The sequence below is a fragment of the Nyctereutes procyonoides genome, unplaced genomic scaffold (genome assembly GCF_905146905.1).
Source record: "Nyctereutes procyonoides isolate TBG_1078 unplaced genomic scaffold, NYPRO_anot_genome, whole genome shotgun sequence".
NCBI lineage: Eukaryota > Metazoa > Chordata > Mammalia > Carnivora > Canidae > Nyctereutes > Nyctereutes procyonoides.
Window position 1 is genome coordinate 63450176 of NW_026575043.1, and position 27068 is coordinate 63477243.

General features: G+C 56.9%; 1 protein-coding gene across 1 annotated transcript in view; it reads right to left on the bottom strand.

Annotated features, from left to right (window-relative positions):
* GALNT9 (polypeptide N-acetylgalactosaminyltransferase 9) overlaps positions 1 to 27068 on the bottom strand; it is a 77227-nt gene that overhangs the window by 43824 nt on the left and 6335 nt on the right. The window contains exon 2 of the mRNA XM_055321853.1: positions 6949 to 7129. Within this exon, the coding sequence (XP_055177828.1) occupies positions 6949 to 7129 (181 nt within the window). The remainder of the gene's footprint in view (positions 1 to 6948; positions 7130 to 27068) is intronic.

Genomic DNA, 27068 nt, shown 5'->3' on the forward strand with positions numbered 1-27068 from the left:
TTAGACTTCACATCCCCACCCAGAGCCAGAGAAGCAGGAAGTCCTCAACCACAGGGATGCTTCTAAGAGGATTTATAAACCCGCAGAGGAGCAGGGGTGGGTCTGAGGCTCTGGAAAGCCTATTCCAAGGTCTTGGTTAGAACGTGTGGCAGGCACGTCGTGACTGGCCTCACAGGAAATGGGGCCACGGCAGACACTAATGAAAACTGATGGGGATGCCCTCTGTGCATCAGAGGCAGGACGGAGGGGGAGGGAGTGGCAGCACTCCCCTCAGGGGAGCGGCGAGTAGGACGCACATCTATCTCCTGCCAGCGCCCCGGGTCCAGGGAGGCTGCCCTTCGGAAGCCACGATCGATGTCTCTGGAAACAGCTGCCTGTGGGTTCTTGGAAGTGTGTCACCCAGGGAGCATGTCTGCTCGGTGTGAATGCTGTCTGGGGGCGGCCCCTGCCTGCTATGTGTCACACACTCCCACACTCATGGGAACACAGACACGGGTACACTGGGGACACAAAGGAAACACGGAACTGGACTCCCCAAGCTGAGGCCAGCCCACCATCCAGGCAACTGGCTGCAAGATCTCCCAGAAACATGTGTATGTCCACACATGTGCACGCACACACATAAGCCACACACCACACATGTGCACACACATACACGTGCATGCACATACAACAAGCACACATGTACGTCACACAACACAGGTGCATGTGTACACACATGATACGCATGCGCACACATTAATGCCTGCATGCACATTCACTTGCATGTGCACGGGTGCACAGCTCAGACACACGAACACACAAATACACGCACACACACAACACAGGCGTCGTAGTTTCATTAATGTGCCCACACAGAGTAACATGTGCACACACACAGCATCTCACATAGACACCCAGGAACACGCCACAGAGACAGACGGGTGGCCCAGGAAAGACATGAATGGCTCATATTTATTCGAGGTGACGGCCTGAAGATCGAAGGGAGCACACATACCCCAGATTCACTGTTGCACAGACCTACATGGGTGAAGCAGCTGCAGCTGACTTGCACTCCTGCTCCAGCCATCCCTGCCTGTCTTCACAGAGACAAGGCCACAGGCCGAGACGCAGCCCCTGTCCCTAGCCACGGACGCAGTCCACCCTCAGACCTCAGAGCAAAGGCTTGCAGAGCCGCACACAAACACCTGCATGTCAGGAACAGGGCACTGGGGTGTGCGGAGGTCCCCCTACGCCCCACCTCATTCAGACTACATGAGACAGTCACAGGGGTTGCAGGGTCACTGCTCCACACGCTGACAAGCCCAGCCGCCACCTGGCAGGCTAGAGGCCTTCATGCACCCAGTGGAGTAAGCAGGCTACAGGAGTGGCCAAGGCCTCCAGGAATCCCTGGACCATCAAGAGTGTCACTACTCTGGTGGCCTGTGACCTCCAGCCCCTCCAGTCTCTCTCTCAGATATCACTGACCCACCGGGGTCCTAACCTGCCAGGGTCCAGCTCAGTGTGGAGGTCTTCTGTTGGCTGTCTCCCTGCAGCCCTGTGGGGCCTCTGAGGGTGGACACTGGCAGGCAAAGGGGCATTGAGGCCCCAGGAGGTTTTACAGCCAGCCCTTGCCCCTGACAGGCTCCAGAGCCCCCATCCCAACAAACCCCCAGCTGCGAGGGGGCCGAGGGGCAGGCAGCCTCCGCTCTCCCCATTTGGCTGCAGCAAGGTCAAGCTACCCCTACCCAACCTCACGGGGCTCCCCTGCCCTCCTCACAGATGCCTCCTTTCTGGGCACAGCCTGAGGGCTCCAGGGCAGGCAAAGGGAAGGGTGTCACCTGCTAGAACTGACCACCCAGGCAGGATATCGCTTGGACTGTGGTTCTGTGATCCCTGGTGAGTAAAGAAACCTGGAGTCTTTCCCTGCAGATAAGCCCCATATCACACTGCACGCTTTCATGATGCCACCCTGGTTTTCCCATCTCCTTGTCTGAGACACTCGCCTCTTCCGACAGACCCTACACACAGCAGGCATCAGAGGAGCCAGGACCCAGCATGGGGTGATGGACCCCAGCTCCTCTCGCAAACCATCCACTCAATCTGAGTTATTGGAGCCGATGGCCAAGACGTTCATGGCACAGACAGTTAACATGCATGAAGGCTCTGCAAACATGTAGCGGAGAAGACATTACTGCACACGATGGAGGCATGGCCACCCATTTTTATGATCCTGTTTAACTTGGATTTGCCAGTCTCCCCGTTATCATCCCATGGGCCAGGCTTAATAATCAAGATGTTATGTGCTTTGTGGCATAATTAAAGCTGCTGCTTAATTAGAAAAGCTTCCTACCTCCAGACAAAGGGAGATCAATAATGCATCTAATGGGAGGAAGCAAGTGGGGACCTTGGTCTGGAGCAGACTGAATGGTCGGTTGGGGCAGGCACACCCGCACACACGTGCAAACACAGACGCGTACACACAGATTCACATGCACACCTGTGCTTCTAGGGGCTGCCCCTGTCAGAACCCAACACAAGGCCATTTCTCATTGGATGGGGCGGCTCCACGGCCGTTTAGAGAATCAATCTAAAAGCTTAAGATGGGCCTAGACTGAACATACATTTATGTGTGTCTTCAGCTAGTCATCCATTGATATTTGCTTAGGGCCTACTAAGCGCCAGTGTGGCTGTGAACGTGTGGCCGCAGGGAAGGCTCCCACAAACACCACTAGCATCACAAACCACAAGTCATCATTCCATAGTAGCCCATCCCGGCCTTCCTCCTGCGGGCTCCACAGCCACGTGACTACCTCCAACGAGGTCCCTATCATGGCAACTGTGACCTGATTTCCCATCACGGCTCCTGGAAGGCCTCAGTGGGTGGTTCTGGGCCTGGGACTGTGTGTGGGCCGTCGTCACAGGGGCTCCAGCAGCTGGCCCCTGGCCGGCATGTCTCTCTCCACATGCTCTCAGACCTGTCCGTGGGGTGCTCTGACCCGGCACACGTGGGCTTCCTCCCACCATGGCAGCTTCAGAACAGGCCAGTTGCTTACACGACAGCCAATGGGCCAGTGCCAGCTCTGGGCCGGGCAGGGTGGATGCCCTGGGAGCTCCTTTGCTTCTCTTCTCCCCTCCTCTACTGGATGACCAGCCACAAAAGCCCATGCGGTCCCAAGGGGAGGGACGGAGAGTCTACCCCTTGAGGCAGAGTCCGTGCCTGGTCTGCAGGCTGCACTCGGCAGCACACCCATCTCAAATATGCCCCAGGGCGACGGCCAGGCACCCCACCTGCAGATCGGCACTAGGGCGTGGGTCTCCCTAGGACTCGGGGTGCATGTTCAAAGTCAAGTTGACACGAGGGCTGTCACCACCTGGCTAAGCCCCAGGATGCCATCTGCCAGGGGCAGCAAGTCCAGAGAGGCCCAGGGGCCTGCAGGACAGCTATGGCTCGGAAGGGCTTCTTGCTGGTTCTAGTCTGTTATCCGTAAGCATGTGGGGTGCGGGGTCTGTGTGTGGCATAGTCTTCAAGGCCTCCCAGTTTCTTTGGGGAAAGAAATGGATATAAATAAACACGTCAGAAGACGAAACCCATGTTCTCCGTTTGGGGAGGCAAAAGCTCCCCAGAGCTGCGCCTCTTCTAGTCGGTTTCTGTAGATCAGGTTTCTATCAATCAAGACCTATTGTCAACGTCTGCCTTGATGTCTTCTCCTGTAACCTGAGGCTGACGGGGAACTGATGGCTCCTGTCAGGGTCTACTGTGGCTGAGGAGCCCTCCTCAAGAGGGAGCGTCTGCCATGCCAGGGAGGGAGGGAGGGTCGCAGTCCTCAGAGGGAGAGCCAGAGGAGGCCAGGCCCCTAGGCAAACCCCAGCACTTGGAGATGCCAGAGGAAAGTGCTCTGAGGGCTCGGTGTGCAGTGAGGACCAGAGGAGCTGGGAGAGCCCCCAGGAAGAAGGAGACACAACCCAAACTGCTTAAGCAGATTTAAAATACATGCACCTTGCGTGCGTGCGTGTGCGTGCGTGTGCGTGTGTGTGTGTGTGTACACCGACTGATGACGGAACCTAGAGGACTTTTCATTCATCTACTTTACTGCATATATAGCAGCTGGATCCAGGTGCTCCTACTACAGCACTGGAACCGGATTCCTCTCCCCCTCCCCCCCCCACTCCCCTCCACCCCCCCCACCCCACCCCCGGCTCTGCCACACCCTGCACTGGATTTGTCCTTGGGTTCCACAGCTGGGCTGTGGGAACTCCAAGCTTTCCCCTCATACAGGTAACATGGTGTAGCTCCCCAGGTTCCCATTACCGCAGTTTTACTTTGGCTTAACAGCCTGATTCCCCCCCCAACCCCCCCCCCCCCCCGCCGCCCCCGGACCTTGCGTACCTCTAAGACGCACTGATTGGACAGGCCCAGACCAAGTGACAGCTCTGAGCCAGTGGCTGTGGCTGGTGGACATGATGCCCTAATTGCCTTAATCCTGAGTCATGTGACCTGCCCTGCTCAGGACTGGGAAGCTTCCACGGGTTCCCATGTGGGAAGGGGAGCTGGCACCCAAAGAAAGAGAACCAGATTCCAGGAGGGAGACAACAGGCTCTATCACGCATTTTCATGTCTGTTCTATAAACGCGTGCTCTGCCACTGGAAGTGCATACGCAGCAGGACGGCCAGGAGAGGGGCTGGCATGGTTGGCCAGTGAGAGGACCAGTGCCCTTACCCCATGGGCTGGAGGTCATCACCTCCCCTATAACCACTGCTGTCAGATGAAGATGGAGACGCCAACAGGGACAGGCGACCTCTTACTGCTTCCAGTGCATCGCTGGTGGCTGGAAGTCCCCCTAGGCTCACAGTGACACAGTGTGGGAGGTGGGCACCTCTGTGCACAGGAAGGGGTTAACAAAGCACGTCTGGCTGGTCCACATCCTGCACAGGGAAGGTCTGGCCCTTGCCAGCTCCAGCTCCGGGGAGGTGACTTGTGAGTTCCCGGGACACCCTGCCTGACTAGAGTGTCGTTGGTTACCACTCAGGGTAGTCTATGCTGCCGCGTGGTTTATGCTGAGCCACGGGGTCAGCCCGAACTCTGGGGGCTGGAGACAAAGGTCAGTTGGCCAATAGAACCCTGGACAGCAGGGCTCGAGTGGGCACCCGTCATCCGTGTGGCCATTCACCCTTGCTGGGAGGGTTATGTACCATCTCCGTGACACCCCTGGGAGGGGCAGCTGGAAATTCCCACCCACTCTCCCTCTTGCCCCCTCAACCCCTGCCTTATGCTTTCTCCTCCGTGATGTTATTCTGTCCCTTAACAAACCACACTGGGAGTAACACAGTGTGCCCAGTGCTGTGAGTCCCTTCAGGGAGTTACTAAGCCTGGAGGAGGCCTAGGGGGTCTCTGCAAGGCACCACGGGGCCCAGAAGCCCAGAGCCAGGAATGGCACTCAGATCCAGCAGCTGAGTCGACCTCATTCAGGTCAATCTCCAAAGGTCAGGTACACCGGGGAGCGCTCAGAAACTGCCACGCACACTCATGCACGTGCACACACATGCACATGTGTTCACACTCACCCATGCTCACACACACACACACGCACACCCTTAGCGCACAAACTGGGCACATCCCAGACCTGAGCCTCTCAAGCCTGCATCCGTGACTTTGTCATACCTACACATCACCTGCATTATTCACTTAGTGTGTTTCTTCAAATTGGCCTGTATTATACCTAACCGTATTTTTCACTCAAAAAAAAAAAAAAGTCTTTATTCCGTACCACAAAAGGAAAGCCAGCATCATTTATGCTGAATTGATGGTACCCACGAAAATAAAACAGAGTTCTCACATGCGGCATGTGCTGAGGCCACAAGAGTGTGCGCTCCAGGTCTGCATGCAGAGAGGGGGATTGCTCTGGAAGGAATAGGAGACCAGTGTCCTCTCACCTGCAGCTCCGTGGTACCCAGGAGACAGGCCACACCCACTGTCTGTTCCCAAAGCACTAGGTGAAGGGAACCCCCAAGGCAGCCGGCGGGCTCACCCAGGAGACCACCCCAGGGCACCCCACCCCTCAGCACAGGGAGTCAGCAGTGAGTCCTACTGCCTGGCCTGGAGGGGCATCCCTGGAGGAGCTGTGCCACCACCTGCACTTGTGCACCCCCCGTGCCCGCACCCATGGTGCACCTGCTCAGGCTGTCTTCCCCCCCCCCCCCCGCTGCACTCCCACACTGCTCGGGCTCCCAGGCCCAGTCCCCACAGTCTCTAAAACAACTCTACTCTCCACATACCCCTGTCCTTGTGGTTTGCTCTAGGATCGCCCTCCCCCGTGCCCCCACCCCGCTTCCAGCCAGTACTGCCCTCCACCACTGAGAGCACCTGTGGTGGCAGGATGCAGGGTCCTTGCTGCCTGCTGTGTTTGTGCAGATGGAGCCACTGGGAGGAGTGCAGCCAGATCCTGGCCCAGCAAACTTGCCTTTCCTTTCCAGGGCCCAGGTGCCAGCCGGAGGGACTTTATTCGAGTAATCATGTCCGCTTGACATGGCATTTTGTTCAGATTTCATCCCCACCAAGGTACCTAATGAGCTTTCAAACAGGATGCAATGCTCACAGAGCAGGACTCGGTCCTAAGAGGCCACAGGGCAAGGCCACAGCCAGCGATAGATTGGGGATGGGAGGCACGGGGGTCTGTTTCCAGGCAGACAGCTTTAGATGGGGGCGTGGGGGCATGGGGGGAGGCAGGTCCTAGGGTCCCAGCGTGCTTCCCTGGGCTCCTCACGTTGAGTGGCGGCCAGGCACAGCCCAGTCTCCTGGATCGGCTCTTGCCGGGGTGGACAGGATTCCCATGAGCCACCGCAAGCATGGACACCAGAGGGCAGGGTGGTCTCAGGTGTGGCAGACACCTGTCTGTGTACCTGTCTGCGCTCCAGGAGCCCACAGCACATGGGCCATGGTGGTGCCTTCGGGGCCGGTGCATACTCACTTTTTTGGCCTGTAGTCCGGGATGGTCCTGTCCAGGGAGATGCGACCGCTGAGCTGTGCATTGTACCCGTATTCCTCGTACTTGCTCTCCGTCTCCAGGCTGTCCTCGCGCAGGGTGGCCGCCATGCCGCCCTGGCCCAGGCCCCCTGGTCCCTCCACCAGGCCGATGGGCTTGGCGAGGCCTGCAGGGGAAACGGGAAAGGACGACAGTCAGGCAGGCCTACCCAGCCTGCCCCCAGCCTCTGTGGGCAGCCACTTTCTTCCAGGCCCAACTCTAGGAATTCAAGGAAAGTCTATTAATTAAAATTTGTTTTCAATAAGTTATTTTTAAAAATGCAACATAGTTGCCCACGTGCTCACCGACCCTTGATGTTGTGGGAATTTCTGATGTCATGGCACACACAGTGGGACACTACCTGAAGTGGAGCCCCAGAGCCCCGACACAGAGGACATAGTGGTGCTGCAGGGTCCTGCCCCCAAGGGCAGAGAGGGACGGAGGTCACCTGGAGACCAGGCAGGAGAGGTGGCCTCTGCGGGGCGGGCAATGGGGCCACCAGGGATGTGGGCTGCCAGGGAGGGCCGGGCCTGGGGCTTTTTCTTCTGGAACATTCTTCCAAGTAGTCCTTTGTGACAGAGAAGAATGCAGCTTGGACAGAGGGAGTGGGCACCTGGGCAGGGTCACCGCGGGGACGGTACCCTGACTCTCTCTGAGACAGGGGACCCTGGGGCATGTTGGCTCTGGGCGGGGGTACCCCAGGGCACTGTAGTGCAAGCCGCAGAAAGGCGGGATGGGGCCCAGGAGGGGAACCGGAGGGCTGCCTGTAGTAGTGGGTGAGCTACCGCAGCCCAAGTGCCTGCCATCGGAGTCACAGCACAGGGCATGCAGGCAGGGCTCTTCTCTGTGCCACCCGCCCCCTCAGGGAATAAAAGCAGGAGGCCATTCACTGAGGGGTGCAAACCATGACCCTGCAGCAGCTGCCACCCTCCCCGCCCACACGTTCCCCCCCCCCCCCCCCCGCCAGGGCATCATCCCCAGAAGCCCCCTGGGCCCTCCAGCCTCTCAGAGCTGGTGTCTTGCCCCAGGTTCTGCAGGCACCTTCCCATTGCTTGCACTGCTGCCCGGCTTACAGCCCTGCGGGAGGGGAGCCCCGGGTGCCTGGACCTCAGAGCTTTCTGGAAGGTTCCATCTTGAACCCGCAGACCTATGTTGGTGTTTATGTCAGATCAGAGGATACGCATTGTGTGTAAAATTGAAAAGCGACATGATACATAAATCACTTCTGCTTCTTATTTCAATATAGCAAAAATATATCTAATCATGTTATTTTTAAATGTCTGTGCTATGCTGCATTTTCCACTTTGAAAAATCTGTAAATAGCTGTCTTTCAAAGGCAGATGTGTCCCCAAACCTGAGGGGACAGCAAGGTTGCTAATGATGGCCGGGGGCCCCCCCCAGGGGGCTCTGCTGCCCAGGGTAGGGGGTGTGTGTGTCCAGAGGGGGTTGGGGCCCTGGGGGTGGAGGACCCAGGGGGCAGGGGGGCGTCCTGGGACCAGACAGGTGGGTTCTGGAGGGGGTGGGGCCTGAGAGTGGGGGAGGCGGGGGGCTGAGGGCCTGGTGGGGGGACCCCGCAGGGGGATGGGTCAGGAAGGGGGAGACAGGGCTGGGCAGCAGGAGAGGGAGGGTCCCAGGCTGTGTGGGGTCAGGCCCTGAGAACCCACTGGGCTGCTCCACATCAATTTTTCGCTTGCCAAAGTGAGACACACTCATGTCAGAAATTCCAAACCCTGCAGAAATCTATGACAAGGAAGCGTTGGCGTGTCCTGTGCAAGCCCCGCTCTGCCAGGGCATCCCCCTCTGGTTGGAGCCAGTTCGCAGTGTCCCTGCACCCCCTGTCATTTCAGGGTCTGCCTCTGGCTCTGTGATGAGGGCGCTCCCCTGGCGAGTCCCCGGAGCCTGAGGCTTCTCTGGCCGGCCGCCCCCCCCCCACTCTTCCCAGTGTGTGTCTATTCCCAGGTTACCTTTGTGACCTCGGGAGGGACACTGGCTCTATTTCTGGAAGGGTCCCTTTAAACAGCCTCTGTGCACTCCCTAGCGGATTAAAGGAAAAGTCAGGATTCTACCGGGACTTTTGTCCAAGGGGCATGCGTGTCATTTAGACCTATATTTTGTTATACAGCCGTGGAAAGGTACACGCATTAGCTAGAGGTCTGCTGTACGATGTTGTGCCTTGTTAGCAACACTTAAAATTTCGTCACGAAGGTAGATGGCACGGTGTTCTCACAATAAAAAGTTCAAAAATAACATATTGAACTGCCCCCCGAAGGACAGGAATAGCTATGTCACCGCCTCTACATCGTCAAAGTCGCTTAGAACGGCCCGTTTTGCTCTACAAGCGCAACCCAGCTTCCCATAGCTGGTCTGGGGGTTGGCTCTAAAATGAGCAGCGAGCCCACCTTCACCAACCCCTGCACCTGGACAAGTCGCTGGCTGTGGGGTGACCGTTGGGGAGCCGCGGAAGCCTCGCAGCCCAGCCTGACCGCACTCACACCCCTCCATGGAATGTCAAGGCAGCCTCACTTGCTCTTCTAGACACTATTAACTTCCCAAAATTACATGCACTTTGGTTGGCTCTAGGCTCGGATCTTGACCTTCTGTACACTTTCGGGGTAAAGAGGTAAGGGTGATAAGTAACAATATTCAGGGAGCTCAGGCTTTAGACACAGGAGCACAGCCAGCAGTCCCCATTTCCCCGGGCCCCAGATAAGAGCCGTTTGCTTGGAGGAGCCAGCCCATTCCAAGGGGAAGGATGGCAGGAAGCCTGTGACACAGGACAGTGCACGACGCCAGCATTCCCCCAAATCCGTGAAATTTGCCCAAGGGTGTTTCCTCGTTTTGGGTGCTTTTACAGAAAGTGAAAGACAGATGTCCTCGTCAGGAGGGAGCCCCCTAAATACGGCTGTGGGGTGAGGCACCAGAGGACAAGACCCTGGGAGACCCAAGTGTTCCCAGGGCTCCACTGGCGTTGGTGGACCCTGGGAGCCAGAGGCTGAGGACTGGGCTGACACCTGGTCCCGATGGAGCCTTGCAGCTGGTCCTGAGTGCCCAGGGGCCAGGCCTTAACCCCAGACTGCAGGTTTGTGGGAGATGGAGTCACAGGGCCCCTCATCAGCTCTTAGAGACGTTCCATAGATTCTCCTTGGTGGTAATCGTGCTATAAAGTCCCCGAGTGTAGGATCAGGGAACACATGGGGTTGGGTTCCTGTGAGGCCCCAGTCCCACATTTTCACCAACTCCCCAGTATGTAACCTGGTTAACACCGCCTCGCTGAACACGTTCTGCCGACCTGTTAGCCCACAGCATGTAGCTCAGGAGCCACGGGAACTCTCGTGGCACCAGCGGTTCTCCCCATCCCCCAACCCTGAGTCCTTCCACTGCAGGCCTGGGGCGGTCAACACAGCGAAATCACCCACAAAAGCACGACCACGTGAAAAAGAGGTGTGGACGGACCTTGAACGGAACACCTGCTCACAGTGGGAATGCTGAGGCCCGGCCACACCTCGTCCACCCCAGGCCAGTCTCCGACTTCCTGCTGCACCGCCTGCACCCTTCAACCACCCCAAAGACCAGCAAGTGCTGATTTGGGTACAAAGAAACCCAGTAAGCAGGCAGATGGGCCAATGCAGAATCCCTGACCTGAATGAAGGATAGCAACCGTGGAACGTGGGCAGTGTCTGGGCTCAGCAGCCGCACCCCTAGGACCCCACACCTGGGCCTTGGAGACAGGGCTCCATAGAGGAACAGCATCCCACAGATGGCAGTTCTCAAATTCGGGCCAGCATCCTGAGGCCTGGTTGGAACAGGCTTTAGGGGCCCACATGCAACATCAGGTTCACAGGTACTGGGTAGATGGAATGCTGGTGTCCCCAGGAAGTTTCCAGGGGTGCTGATGCTGCCTGGGGGACCCCACCTTGGCATGGAGCAGGGGCTCTGGGCTTTCTGTGGGCGCCAGCCCTGTGCTGCCCGTCCCCGCAGGGCCTTTGTTTGGAACCCACCTCTGGTCCCAGGTAAGGTTCTGGGCTGACCACTTCTGGGCCTTGCCCTGTGCCCTCTGACCCTGCCCACCTGGTGTTCCCTGACCCCTGACCTCTGAGCAGCTGCAGCGGCCCTGAGAGGCTGGCCCTGGCCAGAACTGCAGGGGGAGTGGTCAGAGCCATCAGCTCTATTACAGCTCCACCAATTAAAAACCCATGGACCTGATTTAGTTTTTACCGGGTCATGCACATCAGTGCTTTCCTATGGGGCTTCTAGGACTCATTGTCCCTCTTCCCACTGTTGGTTCATGTTCTCTCACATAGAGTTCCTTCTAAAGAGGCAGGATTGCTTGATCCCTGGGTAATGAGGGCAAATGGAACCAGAAGAAACTTAGAAAGATTGAAGGTGGCCTGGCCGTTCCTGGGCGTCCAAGGCCTGAGCTCCATGGAACCCATGCCAAGGCCCCTGGGGTCGACGCCGACACCCACAGAACTGGCTTCTTGCCCTCATATGTCCTGAAGTCCTGGCTTCTCCAGCGGGGCCTGGTGCCAGGGTGCAGGTGTGGCATGGTGTCTCTGTTCCTGCCGCTGCCCTCAGGGGCTCATCCCATCAGTCAGGCCACCAAACAGGAGATAGGCAGGCTCTGTAGCCTTGTGCATGGAACCGTGGTTAGCTCTGCTCTTGGCCCTGGGGACCTGTGGGGGGTGGCCTTATTTGGAAATGGGGTCTCTGCAGAGGTAATTTCGTAAAGACATCCTGAATTGGGGTGAGTCCTAACCCCATGATTGGGGTCCGTTTAGGAAGAGACAGATGCACACAAGAGAAGATGGCCATGTGACAGCCCAGAGACTTGGCCACAAGCCTGGGAACAGGCAGGGATGGAGGCACCGGAAGCTGGATGAGGCCAGAAGCAGCCCCCCACACCGCCCCTCGCCTACCCCGGCCTCTAGAGGGAAGAGGTCATGCCACACTGGGTGTCAGGCCTCCAGACTGTGAAAGAATGAATGTCTGTTGTTTGGGCATTGAAGCATGAGCTTTGTCAGGGCAGCCCTGAGACACCAGGAGGCAGGCCCACTGCCACACGGCCACTCAGACCTGCAGCCAGCAGATTCTGACCACTGGACACACAGATGGGGGACGTCCCTCGGAGAAGGCGCTCACCCCCCTGCAGGCTGCACAGATGGGTGCGCATCGCAAAGGTCCCCCCCTCCAGAATGTGAGGGAGAGGCGGCTTTTCCTGTTTGAAACTTTGCACTTCCTCCTCCACGAGGATCAGAGCGCCAGACTCTTGCTTCTACCCTTGAATGAGAAATGATTTTGAGAACAATGGGAAATTTGCATGCATTAGCTCTGCCTTTGAAACGTCCAGAAGACTTCTCTGGTGATTAAACAGAATCCACACCTCCTGCTTGCTACCCTGGGACTTCCGGGGACCTCAGGCTGGTTGTGGCAGCTGACGGTCATTACAGGTCATTACACCTGCACTGGCTGGTGGCCAGTGGGGCCTGCTCTGCTCCTCGTTTCACAGAGGGACCCCTGAGGCTCACAGAGGGTGAGGCTGTATAGCCTCCTACCGACACATCCAAAGAATTTTAGAGGGAACCAGTAAAGGTCACCAATATTACGTCTTGAGGGGCACCTGGGTGGCTCAGTCAGTTGAGCGTCTGCCTTTGGCTCACGTCATGATCCTGGGGTCCAGGGATCGAGTCCCTCATCAGGCTCCCTGCTCAGCGGGGAGTCTGCTTCTCCCTCTGCCCCTCCCCCTGCTTGTGCATTTATGCACTTGTGCTCTCTCCCTGTGTCAAATAAATAAAAATTTTTTTTTAGAAAATTTACACTTTGGGGGATCCCTGGGTGGCTCAGCGGTTTGGCGCCGCCTTCAGCCCAGGGCGTGATCCTGGAGATCTGGGATCCCTGCGTGGAGCCTGCTTCTCCCTCTGCCTGTGTCTCTGCCTCTCTCTCTCTCTCTATTGTCTCTCATGAATAAATAAATAAAATATTTAAAAAAAGAAAAAAAAATAAAATTTACACTTTGACATCAAGGACATTAATTACAACTACTTATTACTATTAGTACCATTTTACGCTGCACCACAGCAAAGGTAGGACGGGGATGGACAGGGGGTGGGCAAAGTGTTTTACCGGAAGCACCTGGCTTATGAGCACTAGGCTCCGTGTTCATCATGCACCTCAGTAGCAGGTCCAGGTGGTCTTGGGGTGTGGAGGCCGAGAAAATTAGGCCGTTCCACTTTAAGTTCAGCGTTAGCACAAGTCCAGCCATCCCAGGCCCCTGTGAATAAGAGCTGAACTTTACCTTACTTCAGTTACAGGAAGAAAACAGCTCACAGCTTAACGCCCCAGAAAGCCCCTATTAGCATGAGAACAGAGCCCAAGCCAGTGGCAGGAAGCCCCATATCAGAATGAGAACAGAACTGGAGGAATTGCTCCCCCGCTTCTGGAGGTCCCCGAGACGTCCCCGAGACCGCCCCTTAAAACTAAGCTGAAACCCACCTCGGGGTCCAAGTCCCTGCGCCGCTGTGTCGGGTGCACTTGGACCCAAGCTCGAGCTTGTAAATCAACCCTCGTGTGTTTGCATCGGTGTCGGCTCCTCGGTGGTTTCTCGGATTCGCGATCTTGGGCACATCAGGGGAAGCCCTGGGACAATGCTTCAGGTGACCACAGGAGGCTCTTTTGGACACTTGCTCATGGACTGATGCACCTCGTGGACACTGCCCCTCCGGGCAGGTAGAGGGGCTCCCCGTTCATGGGGCCGCCTCTCCCCACCCCTTGGACTCCTCAGTCAGGCTGGAGACAGGGGCGGTGCTGCAAATACAGCCAGCGTGGCATGAGGAGAGGCCAGCTGGCCGTGGAGAATGAGTTTGGCCACATCACGGCACCCGGACTGGCTGGGGGCATCTGGAGAACCCCTGTTTACACCCAAGAGGGGAGCCTCATGTCTCTCAAAAACTGAGATTCCAGCAAGCATTCTGGAACCTTCTTCAGCGGAACAGGCATCCCATGAAACTGTCTGCATCCTCCAGTGCCACAGCCCCCAGGTCTGCATCACCCTGGACGTGGTGTTGCCCTGGGAGGGGGTCAGGAGGGTGTGCCCACCCACACTTGGTCCTCCAGCTGGAGAAGTCTGTGTTTTGCTTTTAGTTTCCACTTGAAATTATTGTTCGGAATATCTCCCATGTTATTACACATAAGACTGAATTATAAGTAATAATTATCTTCTAAAGCACCATGTAATATCTTATGGAATAGATACATAGATATTTCCTTAGCAGATCTTGTGTGTGTTTATTCTTATTTGCTGGCTCCTTTGGCTCTGGCTCTCCCAGGGGCCAGCCCCTCCCGCACTCAGTGAGCTTGTCACCGGGCAGCACGGTGTCCCCACACGGGGTTCCAGCGGATATTTCATCCCGCCAGATACACTGGTGGTCAACAGTGGGCATGTGCCCACGTGGGTTAAATCACCAGCAGAGAGTGCCCTCCTCTGGTACCTGGAGCACCCAGAAGTGGGGGCTTGAGGGCCAGCTTTGTGGCCTTCTCTGCCTCTCCCCTCCCGCTTAGCTGTGCTCCATCCTGGTGCGGGTGGACTGAAGCCCGGCTGGCTCAAGTAGAGCAGCCCCCGGAGGAGGCTGGGCAGATGGTGGCACTCCCAGGAGTCCAGAGGGCCCCAGGTCTGGGTAGAGGCAGTGGGCCCCCAGCTACAGAAAGCCAGTTGTCAAGGTCAGGGCACCTACTGCTTCTAGAACATTCTCTGGTCTGGAGCTCTCGCTTAGTGAGGTGGGTTTGGTTTCAGAGGCAGGGACCTGACTTCTGGAGGAGAAGCAGCTTTCCTCTGAACACACTCCTGCGGCTGTTGGAGAGGAGTGAATACTTCTGCAAAAAGCTTCCTGAAGCCCGTAGCCATTCGTTTCTATGGATAATCATTTGAAGCTCCTTTCAATAACCCAAGGGAACACACTTTCTAATTATGAGAGATTATTTGGATGCCACCACAGTGAGGAGGTGACTGAGTCTGAGACCCTGAGAGCTCCTGCTCACCCGTGGGAATCATGGGGCGGGGCCCAGCGCTAGAAGCAGCCTGTCAGGGAGGACTCAGGTGTTGGTGCCATTGCCCAGACACCGTCTCTTGATTTATGGACGACAGAGGCACCTCTGTTGTGGGGCTAGAGGTGGGGGCTGCCACACTCCAGACCTAACCCACCTAAGATCCCAGATCTTCTAGACCTCTAGACTTCTAGAAGAGAAGGCAGAGAGACAGATTCACCTCTGAATATCGGCAACTCGTTTCATGTTTTCAGAAGAAAAATAGCATTAAGTTAACAAAGGGTCTGCATCTCAGCATGGGTGTGATGGGCTCCAGAGGCTACATGACGGTTCCCAAAGATGCCCCCGTACACCGGGCTTTGCCGATGGGATCACTGTCAGGACCCTGAGATGCGGGCAGTGTCCTGGGTCGTCCAAGAGCGACTTCTATGCACTGTCAGATGCCCTTAAAGCAGAGAGGCTGTGGGAGGTTTGAGGCACATGGTAGAGGGGACCACGAGTTCTGAAGGCAGAGCCCAGACGCAGAGGGACGCCCGCATTCCCTGGGGGCGGGAAGGGGCAGGAAGGAGCCTCCAGAGAGCCTCCAGAGAGCCTCCAGAGAGCCCAGTCCTGCCCATGCCTTGGTGTTAGCCCAGGGACCTCCAGAACTGTGAGAGGGTAAATCTGGGTTGTTTTAAGCCCATCCACATGCGATGACTTGTCCTGGCAGCCCTAGCACAGGGAGGGGCCCCAGGCAGAGTGCACACAGGCAGTGCTGTATCCCCCGGGGATGCCAAGGCCTGGTGCTGCCTTTTGGAGCTGTGTGTGTGATCACTGCACCACACTGCCTGGCCCTGAGGCTCCTCACAGCTCCCCTACCGGCTTCTCCAAACCTGGGTGCCAGCACAAGGCAGGGAGGCAGCAGGCCCCCGTGCAACCCGCGACAGAGGAACTCTGGGCAGGCATACAATGGCCACGTTTGAGGCTGACAGGGTAGGTCTGCAGCGTCCCTGGACCCGCCGAGCGGTGGCCTGCAACCACGGTTTCTACAAACCACCTGGACATTTCAGGGAAGAGCAGCCGGCATGGAGGGACCAGGGGACTTGGGGCTTAGAGCATGTTTCAGGGCACTGCCCTCCGAGAGCTCCCAGCTCCTTTGGAAGGATCCAGCCGCCCCACTGCGTGCGTGTGCTTCAGCACAGGGCCTGCCTCCTACGCAGGCCTGGGGGGTTGGATGCCTGCCCTAAGCTGATTTTGCATGGTCCCCTGGAGGTTGAGAGGTTGTGCCCCTGGTTTAGATGGATGGGGAGGGTGGGGGTTTGAATAGTAGCCCCAAAAGCTGGAACCTACGAGCATGGCCTTATGGGAAATAGGGTCTTTGCAGGAAGGACTTTGAGATGAGAACATCTGGGATTAGAGTGGGTCCTAAATCCAATGACAAGTGTCCTGGACCACCCGAGGGGCTCAGGGGGTGAGTGTCAGCCTTCGGCTCAGGTCATGATCCCAGAGTCCTGGGGTGGAGTCCCCCATCACTTCTCCCTCTGCCTCTGCCCCTCCTCCCCCTGCTCGTGCTCTCTCTCATTCTCTCTCTCAAATAAATAATAAAATCTTTTAAAAAGTGACAAGCGTCCTGATAATTTAGAGGGGCTCAGAGAGACCCACAGAGAGGAGAAGCCACATGATGACAGAGACAGAGATGCAGTCAGGTGTGCACGAGCCAAGGAATGCCAAGGATTGCCAGGAGCCACTAGAAGCTGGAGAGACGCCTGGAACAGATATCGCCCCAGAGCCTCCAGGAGGAATCAACCTGCCAACACTGGTCTCGGGCTTCCGGCCTCCAGACAGTTAGAGGATAGATTCCTGTTGCGTAAGGCCATCGGGTTTGTGGTCACTTGTTATAGCAGCCACAGGACACTCCCACAAGGGGAGGGGATAAAGAGGAAGCGGGAAGAGGAGGGTGTGGGAGGGGAGAGTAGGAGAGGGAAGGGGAAAGGTGGCAAGGGGAGGGGAGGAGGGGAGAGGTTCCAGGGAGAGGGACTGGGCAGACCCTCTGGTCACTGGGCCAGCCTCTATTCTCTCCATCTGTTTTGTTACTAGAACCACAGTTTGTTTGGGGTAGAAATGAGTTCGGTTAACATGCTCTCCTCCCTGGGCTGACCTTGCAGCCAGGGGTGGCATGTGACCAAAATCTGCTCAGTAAGATTTAAGTGGAATTTCTGGGAAGTGTCTAAAAGGCACAGACTCAGCTGGTATATGTGGGTTTTTTTTGCCTTTTTCCTGCGGTTCTTCCCCCTTTCTCCTGCCTGAAATGAGGACTCAATGCCCAGGGCTGGAGCATCCACTGTGTGACTATGAGGCTGAAGGCCACCCAGTAGGCAGGGAGGGGCTAGAACCAAATGGGGTTGGGCCCTTGAGGATGGCCTTGGGCCCTGTGGGTCCTGCTTCCCCTGAGAGGAACAGATGCCACTGCAGTCAGGCAGTGGGCATCAGGGCTGCTTGGGACCCTGAATCGTCTCTTCCAGAGACGCTGGGCAGTGGGCAATGCCGCAGAGGAGCCAGCTGCCTCCCCGCAGCCCCTCCCCACAAGGAGGCCTGGGCTGGTCATCCCGAGGCCCCTTCCAGCCCCCCTCCCCAGAAGATTCACTTCACACCTGCCAATCCACCCTTCCAGACAGGGTACCTGGCACATGTGGGTGCCTGCAAGAGTTTTCAGCTCGAGGGGAAGTGTGGCTTTCAAGCTCTCAGCTTCTTTGAGTCACAGATTCCATCTGTCACAGTGACTTCAGCCAACGTTCCAGGAGGAGTCAGCCCCAATGCAGCGGCTGCTGGGTCACAGGCTAATCTGAGAGGAAGACGCAGAGCGAGGGCCTCCAGAGGAGGAGGCAGGGAGGCTGGCCTCACCAGCAAGGCTGGGCCCAAATGCCCTCCGCATCCGGGTCCTCCAGGCGACAGACCAGCCACCCTGGAATCCACCAAGAATCTTAGATTTGAAACAACACCACCAATTGCTAAAAAAGCAATAAATATCTAACAAGATGGGAAGAAATTACAAGGATAGATGTGAAGAAAAATGGGAATCAGTGAGATGAGTGCTCTTGCAGAGCAGGGAAGGGATGTTGTCTTGAATATCATGAACTTCACGTTTTGGGTGGGGGAAGAAGTCCGAGGGACAGATGGCCCCTATGGGGGAGCATGCAGCCTTGGACAGAGTGAGAGGGGGCAACTCACAGCCCCAGGAGCCTGGAAGGTAGGCGCAAAAATCCTGTCCGCTGAGGCACCAACAAGGCCGAGGACTGTGTTCCCTGATGGCAACCACAGGAGCCACACATGCCAGGGCCCTGGCACAGGGGCGGAGAGGACGGGCTACCCCCTTCCCCACTGCTTCCCTCATGGTCAGTCCCACTCTGAGTCGCCCAGGAGGTGGGACTCTGAGGTTTGCAGAGGACAGACCGCCTGTCACCTGCCAGCCAGGGCTCCCACCTTGCCCCGCTGCACCCTCAACCTTGGAAGCCCCCTTCCCCAGGGAGGGCAGGGTGCAAAAAGCAGTGAGCAGAGCATCCCGCCAGCTCCCAGCCCCTCTCTTTCTTCGCCCTATAAAAATGTAGGCCAGTCTAACACACCTGCTGTTAATTTTGATGATTACCAAGTGGAAGTAAAAGCAGCAGGCCCCGCTTAGCTCTGTGGGAGATGGTTCCTCCGTGCCCCTGCCTCAGGTCCTGCGTACCCACTCTCCCCACATGCAGTGGCAAATTCCATTTCAGACAGGTCTGTTAAGGATCTCTGGGGACCCGAACTAGTGTCATGTTGTCAATCGCCAAAGACAGACCGCCCTTCTGGAACTGTGAAGTTATGAATATTTTGCAGGACATGGCAATACCTGTAAGATATATTCTCACTGCGACCAGTCAAGTGTTTGATAAATCTTCATACATAATGTGAATATTTATGGGGACAAAGCATGCAAAATAAGGAGTGACTGGAAATATCTGGCAAAATGGATTTCCTGGCTCTCGCTCTCACCTTGTAAGCGTGTGAGGGTGTGGAGTGGCCTGTGGCCTGCTCCATCCTGACCTCCCCAGACCTGAGCTCAGGGGGCAGCAACACATCCTTCATGGTTCCAAGGCAAACACTTGGGTCCCTTCTGCTTGGGTGCCAGAGCCAAGCTGCCACAACTCAAACCCCACTTCCACCCATGTACTGACTGTGGGCAAAATACTCAAGCTTCGTGTGCCTCAGTTTCCCCATCTGAGTTAAGGTGACAGTGCTCCCTTAGGGGACCCACACTCCCCCCAGGGGCTCCCCTTTATTCCCCAGGGTCCCCTCCAGCCACAGGGCCTTCACTGGTTGGCAACATCCTGGGCCAGAGGGGACAGTCCAGGGCCTGTCTGGGGGTGGGGGCAGAGTAAAGAATACCTGATCTAAGCTGGCCCTCACTGAGTGCCAGACAGGTCCCTACCTCCTGGGTCCTTCTGACCCCAAAGGCCCCAGGTCAGGGATAGAGAGGCCGGGGTTGGGGGTCTGCCCTTCCAATGCCTGGCAGGACTCTCAGGGGAGAGGAGATGGGGAAGGTCGAGACTCTGGCCACATGATTTCTGCAAGACTAAAACACCTATGCTGTCTCTTCTCCTCATCTGTGTTCTACAGCCCTGGGAGGGAGAACACGCCCCACACCCCTGTTCTCAGGGGGCAGCCAGGGCTTCTTGCACCTGGTAGCAGTGCCTATGGTTGCATGTCTCTGCCCCCAGCAGGGACACCTTTCTGTTAGGGCCTCACTGGACACAAGGCTATCAGACCTACACTTGTCTGCACATAGGTGCATTTAGACCCAACTCGCCTTCCTGCCCTTCTGTCCTCCTTTAGCCATTCAGGATATTTGCTTCCCTTTCTCAATGTTTGGCTTTTCTCACTATGCAGGATCTCCTCCCATAGCCATCCATCCATCCACCCACCCCCTCATCCATCCAACCACCCACCCATCCATCCATCATCCATCCCCTCACTCATCCATCATCCATCCATCCACCCACCCACCCACCCACCCACTCATCCAAGCATCTAGCCACCCAACCACTCATCCATCTATTCATCCACCCACTCACTCATCCACCCACTCACTCATCCATCCATTCATCCATTCATCCACCCATCTACCTATCCATCCATCCATCCATCCATCCATCCATCCATCCATCCATCCACCCACCGATCTACTCATCCATCCACCCACCCACCCACCCACTCATCCAAGCATCTAACCACCCAACCATCATCCCTCCATCAACCACTCACCCATCTACCTTCCCACTCATCTACTCATCCATCCATCATCTATCCACCCATCCACCCATCCATCAACCCATCCATCCACCCACACACTCATCCATCCACTCAAACATCCTTCCACCAATCCAGTGAACAAATATTTATTAAGAATGTGTTATGTGCCAGGCATCATGCTACCCATCTGTTCAAATACTGCCCAATTTCAACTATTTTTCTTCCTTTGCTCATATTTCTGAGGACCAGCTACGTGTCAGGCACTTGGCTAAACACTTTGTATGCATTATCTTTTTTTTTTTTTTAAGATTTTATTTATTTATTTGAGAGACACCAGCCTCAAAATATGAGCAGGGGTGAGGGGCAAGGGGGAGGGAGAAGCAGACTCCTGCTGAACAGGGAGCCTGACTTGGGGCTCAATTCCAGGACCCTGAGATCATGACCTGAGTAGAAGGCAGACACTTAACCAACTGAGCCACCCGGGTGCCCCATTCGTATGCATTATCTTATGTAATCTCCTCAAAATTCAGAAGGATAATCATTCTTCGTATTTCACTGACATGGAAACCAAGGCTCAGAGAGAGGAAGTGACTTGCTCAAGGCCACCCAGTTGGAGGTTGGACCCAGATCCATGTAACTCCTTATGTAGCTCAAACGCCTCCCCTTCCATGAAGTCCCCCTGGCCATCCCCATCAACATGGTCCCCCCTCTTGTGCTCCTCTGAATTTCTGCATTGCTAGTACTTGGCTGTAGACTCTTGGAGGAAGGCACCATGCTCTGAGCACCCTGTTATGCTCCACAACAGACAGCTTTCTGTGAAAGAAGTGTGAATGGATTAAGCCACTCCCTGATGCCCTTCCCTGACTTCCTGAGGAAGCCTGGGCACCATGCATTTCTCAGCAGGGTGGGCTGCATCAGGAAGGGAACTATGGGCTTGGTCAGGTGGGGTTGGCTGGGAAGATAGATGCACTGGGGGTGAATAGGCTGAGCCATGTCAGCCACTCATCCTACTGAGTGGAGACCACAGGCTGGGCAGTGCTCCAAGGCCTTTGCACGTTCCCCTTGCTCAATTCTGGCAGCAACACCATGAGACAAATGTGACTGGAACCCACCTCACAGGCGAAGAAGCTCCAAGCAAGAAGAAACCTGACCTCGCCGTAAGGGGTGGGGTGGTGCCCACCCTCCACTGGCAGCCCACGTTCTAACCACAGCGCTCTCCTCCTACCAATTAAGATAAGCTGGTTTGCTTCCCTGTCCACTGCTAAGTGCTCAAGCACACAGAATATTAACGGGCATTTTCCACAATCTGCTCGAAATGCTGTGAAAATAGTCCCTGCATACGCCAGCCTGTTTCTCAGAAATAAAATCAAAGCTTGCTGGTTTCAGACAGGGGCTACACACAGAGCTGATCTGACCAAACTATTCTGTTAAAAATAAAAATAGTCCCTTTTCTTGCTGTAAGAGGCAGGAGCCATAATACCTGCCGCTGATCTAAGCTAATGTTCTCACCAGTCTCCAGGGAGGTGCACAGGGCAGGGACCCCAGAGCCAGACATGCCTGGATTCCAATCCCACCTCTGGCAATGCCTGACCTGCCTTGGCCCAGTGATGGGAGGACCATCGCCTTCCCAGGTTGCCACAGGGGTGTCGTGGCAGGGCCCCGGGCACCCAAGTGGCACCTCCATCCACTGCTGTCACCACCAGGTGTGCGGGAAAACACCTAGGACAGCTGTGCACCCGACAGCCTAGGGTGGGCTATGAGCAAGCCCGTTCCTGGGGTCTCACTCGGAAACATGGCAGCTGGGAGGAGGCCAGCGTGGGGAGGGAGCAGCCTTCCCCCTGAGAAGGTTCCCTAGGAGATGCACCCCACCCAAGAGCCTGCTGTATGTTTCCCCAGCCTCCCACCTGTCCCCCCCAGCAAACACCAGGATGGAACCACCTGGGGGGTTGAGGAGGGAGCCAAGCTATGTGGCTGGGGCCAAGGTGGATCCAACTGCACCCTGCTCCCTGCAGACCTTCTCCCAGGCCTGCTCCCACCCCAAGCCCCCCGCACCTGGCCCCTACAAAGTGAACACTGACCACCTACGTCCATCACGCAGAAGGGTGCTGTCCTCCCGGTGCCTGGGGTCCCCCTCACCTGACACGCACTTTCTCATGCCCCCTATCAGAGCCAAAGCCAGAACACAACCCAGCACATGCTTTTGCTTTTTAAACCTCCATTTCAGGCTATAGCCGGGTTTTAGAAAGGGGGGGTGCTGTGAACCTCCATTCTCAGCTGGTGACCTCGCTGCCTGCCTTCCTCAGAAAATGGAAGAATCGGAAAAGAACCTCAGAGTTCCCACCCATCTGCTGCCACAAAACCGGCCTCTCACGCACTCCTCCCCCCATGCACCCGCGCCCCGGTGTCCCCTCCAGTCGGAAATACCCTCCCTGCTCTGTCTGCTGCACCGACCTGTACCTGCCCGTTCTCGGTGAGGGGATGACCCTGGGGACATTGGATGCTGTGGTTGTCACAAGCAGGGAAAGTGGGTGCCACTGGCATCGGGCGGGTGGAGGCCAGGGGTGCCGCCTGCCATCCAGCCCCACGTCTCCTGGGTCACCGCAGAGCAGCTCGCTGGGTCTGATTTCTCTCTGCCCACCCCGTCCACTAAACTGACTTTATTGGGTCCCCCGCGCCCTGCCAGCTGGTGGCAGGACAGTGTGAGGACTGACCTCGCAGAGGGAGACAGAATGTGTGCACACAAAGAAAAGGCCATCTGCAAGCTGGAGGAGTGTTCCCACCAAAACCCAGAGCTGCCAGCACCTTGACCCTGGGCTTCCAGCCTCCAGAACCCTGAGACAACAAACATCTGCTGTGTAAGCCGCCTGGTCTGTGGCAGACGCTAACGGCAGCCTGAGTGGACTCCCACGGCTCCCAGATTTGTCTCCAGCACAATTCCCACAGCCAGCTCTCTAGCCATCCCGCCCATGCACTGGGCACATGCTGCCCCAGGACTTTGGCACCTGCTGGGCTGGGAGCACTGCCCGCCACCCCTGAGGGACCTACCCTCACTTCAATCTTCACTCACACGTCATTCTCTCCCTGAGGCCTTCTCTGGGCATCCGGCAAAGACACCGGTGCCTCCCACTGACACTGTCCTTCTCTACCTTATTTTGCTCCTTAGCGTTTGTCAGTATTCAAGTGTCCATACGGTTTGCCTGCTGTGGTGAGCAGGATAACGGGCTCCCGAGATGTCCGTGTTCCAGGTCCAGAGCCCGAGAATGTGTTCAGTTACACGGTGAGGAGGGTAAGGCTGTGGATCAGCTGGCTGGGAGCTGGGGAGGGGTCCTGGGTTCCCGGGCAGGCAGGCGCATCACAGGGACCTTTCACATGGAGGACGGAGGCCAAGGGGGAGGGAAGGGGGTGCGGAGGCCGGGGCTGCTGGCCTGCGGATGGAGGGTGGGCCTGGCCCAGGAAGCAGAGGCCTCCACGCGGGGAATCCTGCCCCTGGTGCCTCCACCAGGGGCGGCCCTGAGGACACCCAACTGCAGCACAGAGAGAACCGCGGACTCTGACCTCCTGGGCCCATGGAATTCCTGGGTGCTGTGCTGTGCGGCTCAGTTAAGTGCTAACTTAAGCAAGAGGAGATTAAATGAGCTTCTCTTTCAGCCTCCCATGCCTCCTCAGCGGACGCAGGATCCTCAAGGGTGGGGTCCACGCATGGCTTTGCTGCTGTGTCCATGGGGCCTCTGGCTCTGCCTGAACATGCAGGTGCTCAGTGTTTGCTGAAGGGTTGAACACGGATGGTGGTTCAACCCCAGCTGCAGTGAAGGGCCTCAGCTAGACTCGGGCCATAGGCAGAGCCACCCTGTGGGTCACTGACTCCCGCAGGCTGCACGCTGTGGACGTGTGGCACCCAACATGCTGACCACCACCGAGTGCTGAGGGGCCTGCTACGTATCAGCAGCACTCCCAAGCGTTCAGAGTGGGTCAGGTCAACACCATCCTCCTGTGCATCATTCTGGGGGCCGACACCAGGTGGGGGACCTCAGACCAACGTCCACTGCAGCCCCTGATGCCCTTGCACAGTAGTGGAGAACCTGGCCTACCTTCATCCACGGCATGGAAGAGGCCCTAATGGCCTGAAAGAAGGTGTCTATAGGCGACTCCAAATGCACCCCGCCACCCAGCCCACCATCCTAGAGAACCAACGTTTCTGCAGATGCCCTTTTTGTGAGCTCAGGAGGTGCTGCACCAGGTGGAAAGTGTTACAAACATCTAAGACGCGCTGCAGTTTCAGTGAGCTCGCCTTGAGATTTCTTCCCTCTTGCTCTCTTAATACACCTGGCAGCTCACAAATGTGGCCCCGGCCCCTCCACGCCTCCCAGGCAACTGGTCCAGGCAAGACAGCCCACCCACAGCTAGGACCCCACAGCCAGGGCTTCACCCCGGCACTCATCCCCCATGCTCCACATCTCCCACGTCCTCCACCTCCCACCACGCCCCCTACTGTATCCCCTGTACCCCCTCGCCCCTGCCCAGTTGGACCTTCCAGCCCAGCCCCACTTCTAACCAGGGCCCCACGGGGGCTGCTCCACAAGGACCTGCTGCAGGCCTGACACCGCGTCGCACTGTTTCCCTGGTGCACTGCCAGGCCCTGGGATGGGCATTTTAAGGAACAATCGTTCTTGCTTATTTACTAAAGAATGAAAAGCCAACCACTGAGGCTCCTGAGCCCTCTGGGAAGGCCCACATGGCAGGTGCACATCAGACCTGACCTGACCGGGTGGCCAGGCAGGTGAGCCTAGGAGGTGGGGCTCCTGAGCGCCCACTGGCCCCTCCACCCCAGTCTTTCAGGTCCAACCCCCAATCCAAGGACCTTGGGCTCCTGGGGATACACAGTTGACATGGAATTGGTGCAAGAAAACATGTTCGAGTCCATAGGACACAGGAGCTCTTACAAGGACAACCAGGTTTGGCTGACCCCTGGGCGCCACCTAGATCTCTCAGGCAGGTCCCAGATGGGCGCTGTCACCATCTCCCAGGAGGTGGCCTAGCCCACACTTGGCCGGGGCAGTCGTGGTGATGGCTTGCCTGCTGGTGATCAGGGGTGGGGCCCTCTGCCTGCTTCGTCACTGCATCCCTGAAGCTCCAGCCCAAGCAAGCATGAGGTCCACAGGGGCAGGTGCATCTCTGAGGGGCGTCCGGGCAGGACATCACTCACATCTGCCAGCCGGCACGCCCACATCTACAGGTGGTGCCTGCAGGTGATACGCTTTCTATGGAGAGGGAGAGTGGACACTGAACCCGTCCAGTGGACCAGCGAGGCCACCAGGAGAAGACATTTATCAACTCTGAGCCCTGTCTACTTCCTTGATTCCTTCTGGGAACTCATCTCCCCCCCATTCTCAGTGTCCTGTGGTTTAGACGCGATCGACCCAGGTTCCAGGGGAGAAATAAAGCTGATGCTCCTAATGGGGGAGACAGACAGGGCCAGGCTGCTGGTTCAGGTCTCACCTAATGCCCAACAACCTGTAGCCCAGGGGCCACTGAGCACAGTGTTATGTCTCTCAGGACTGAGTCTTCCGTCACTTGAAAATCAAAGATCTCAACGGAAGCCAGAATCAATAAGCCTCCTTTTAGGATGGAGGAGACGGAGGCTCCCATGGTGCTGCCCCCAAGTCCACACAGCTGACAAATGCTGGGGCCCCAAGGGCAAGCCTAGGCTCTCCCACTGCATTTACACTGATGGCTAGTTTATGACGTACGCATCATCAGACTGAGAGCCTCCCGCCGTCCATTACAGCCATGGTGCGTGGCCCAGAGGAGGCCACTGTCCCAGCCCCCACAGTCAGCTGCTCAGGGCCCCAGGTCTGGTCTTCCCTCCACCCCTGTGTGGGATCCGTGTCCCTGCAGACCTCTCAATCACCTCACTCAACAGTGTCCTTCATGTCGACGCACATTTTAAATTAAATACATTTGCTTCTTAAATAGGTGATTTATCACCACACAAAGTAGGAAGCCTGTATCATTCATCCAAAATATCAGTCAGCCGAGAGGAGAAGTCACAGGTGGCTACAGAGCCCAGCTGGATGAGCTGCCTATACAAGTCCTGAGCCAAGAGGGGCCATGGTGGTGCCTCCCCTGCGGCCAGCAGGTCCTATACCCAGACAGCGTGGGCTTAACCACCGTGCCAAGGGCAGGGGTGACCCTTTTGCTCAGGCTGGTTCCTCTTGCCTTGCAAGACCCCCAGAGTCTGGAGCCCCCACCAACCCCACTTCTCAGTGAGGATGCCAAGCCTGGAGCTCGTGAGCCTGGAGAGGGAGAGACTGGACCCCAGCCAGCTGGCCGCCACGGCCTCAGGGGAAAACAGGGTCTCCACAGGGGCGGTCTTGCTCTCGGGGACATGAGGCCACATCTGGCCATTTCCTGAGCACAGCAGGTGTGCCCACCGGCACCCAAGGGTGGAAGTGGGGCCGCTGCTCAGCATCTACCGACTTCCAATAGTGCACAGGCGGGAATGATCCACACAGATGTCAACAGCATTGGGGGGAGAAGCCCTGATGGGGGCCACACATGGAGCCAGAGGCAGGGGGCTAACAGACCTGCACTGTCCAGCCCCTGTGGTCCCTGGGGAGACCTTGGTCTTCTTTTGGCAGAGTTGCCCCCCACGCAGGTCTCGTCTGAATTGCAAGGACCCAAGTGAAACCATGGATGTGCCAACCAGCTGGACAGAATGACATGATTTCCAGAACTTCAGGCAAAGCCTGAGGGGCCGTCTCTCCATGTCCCCA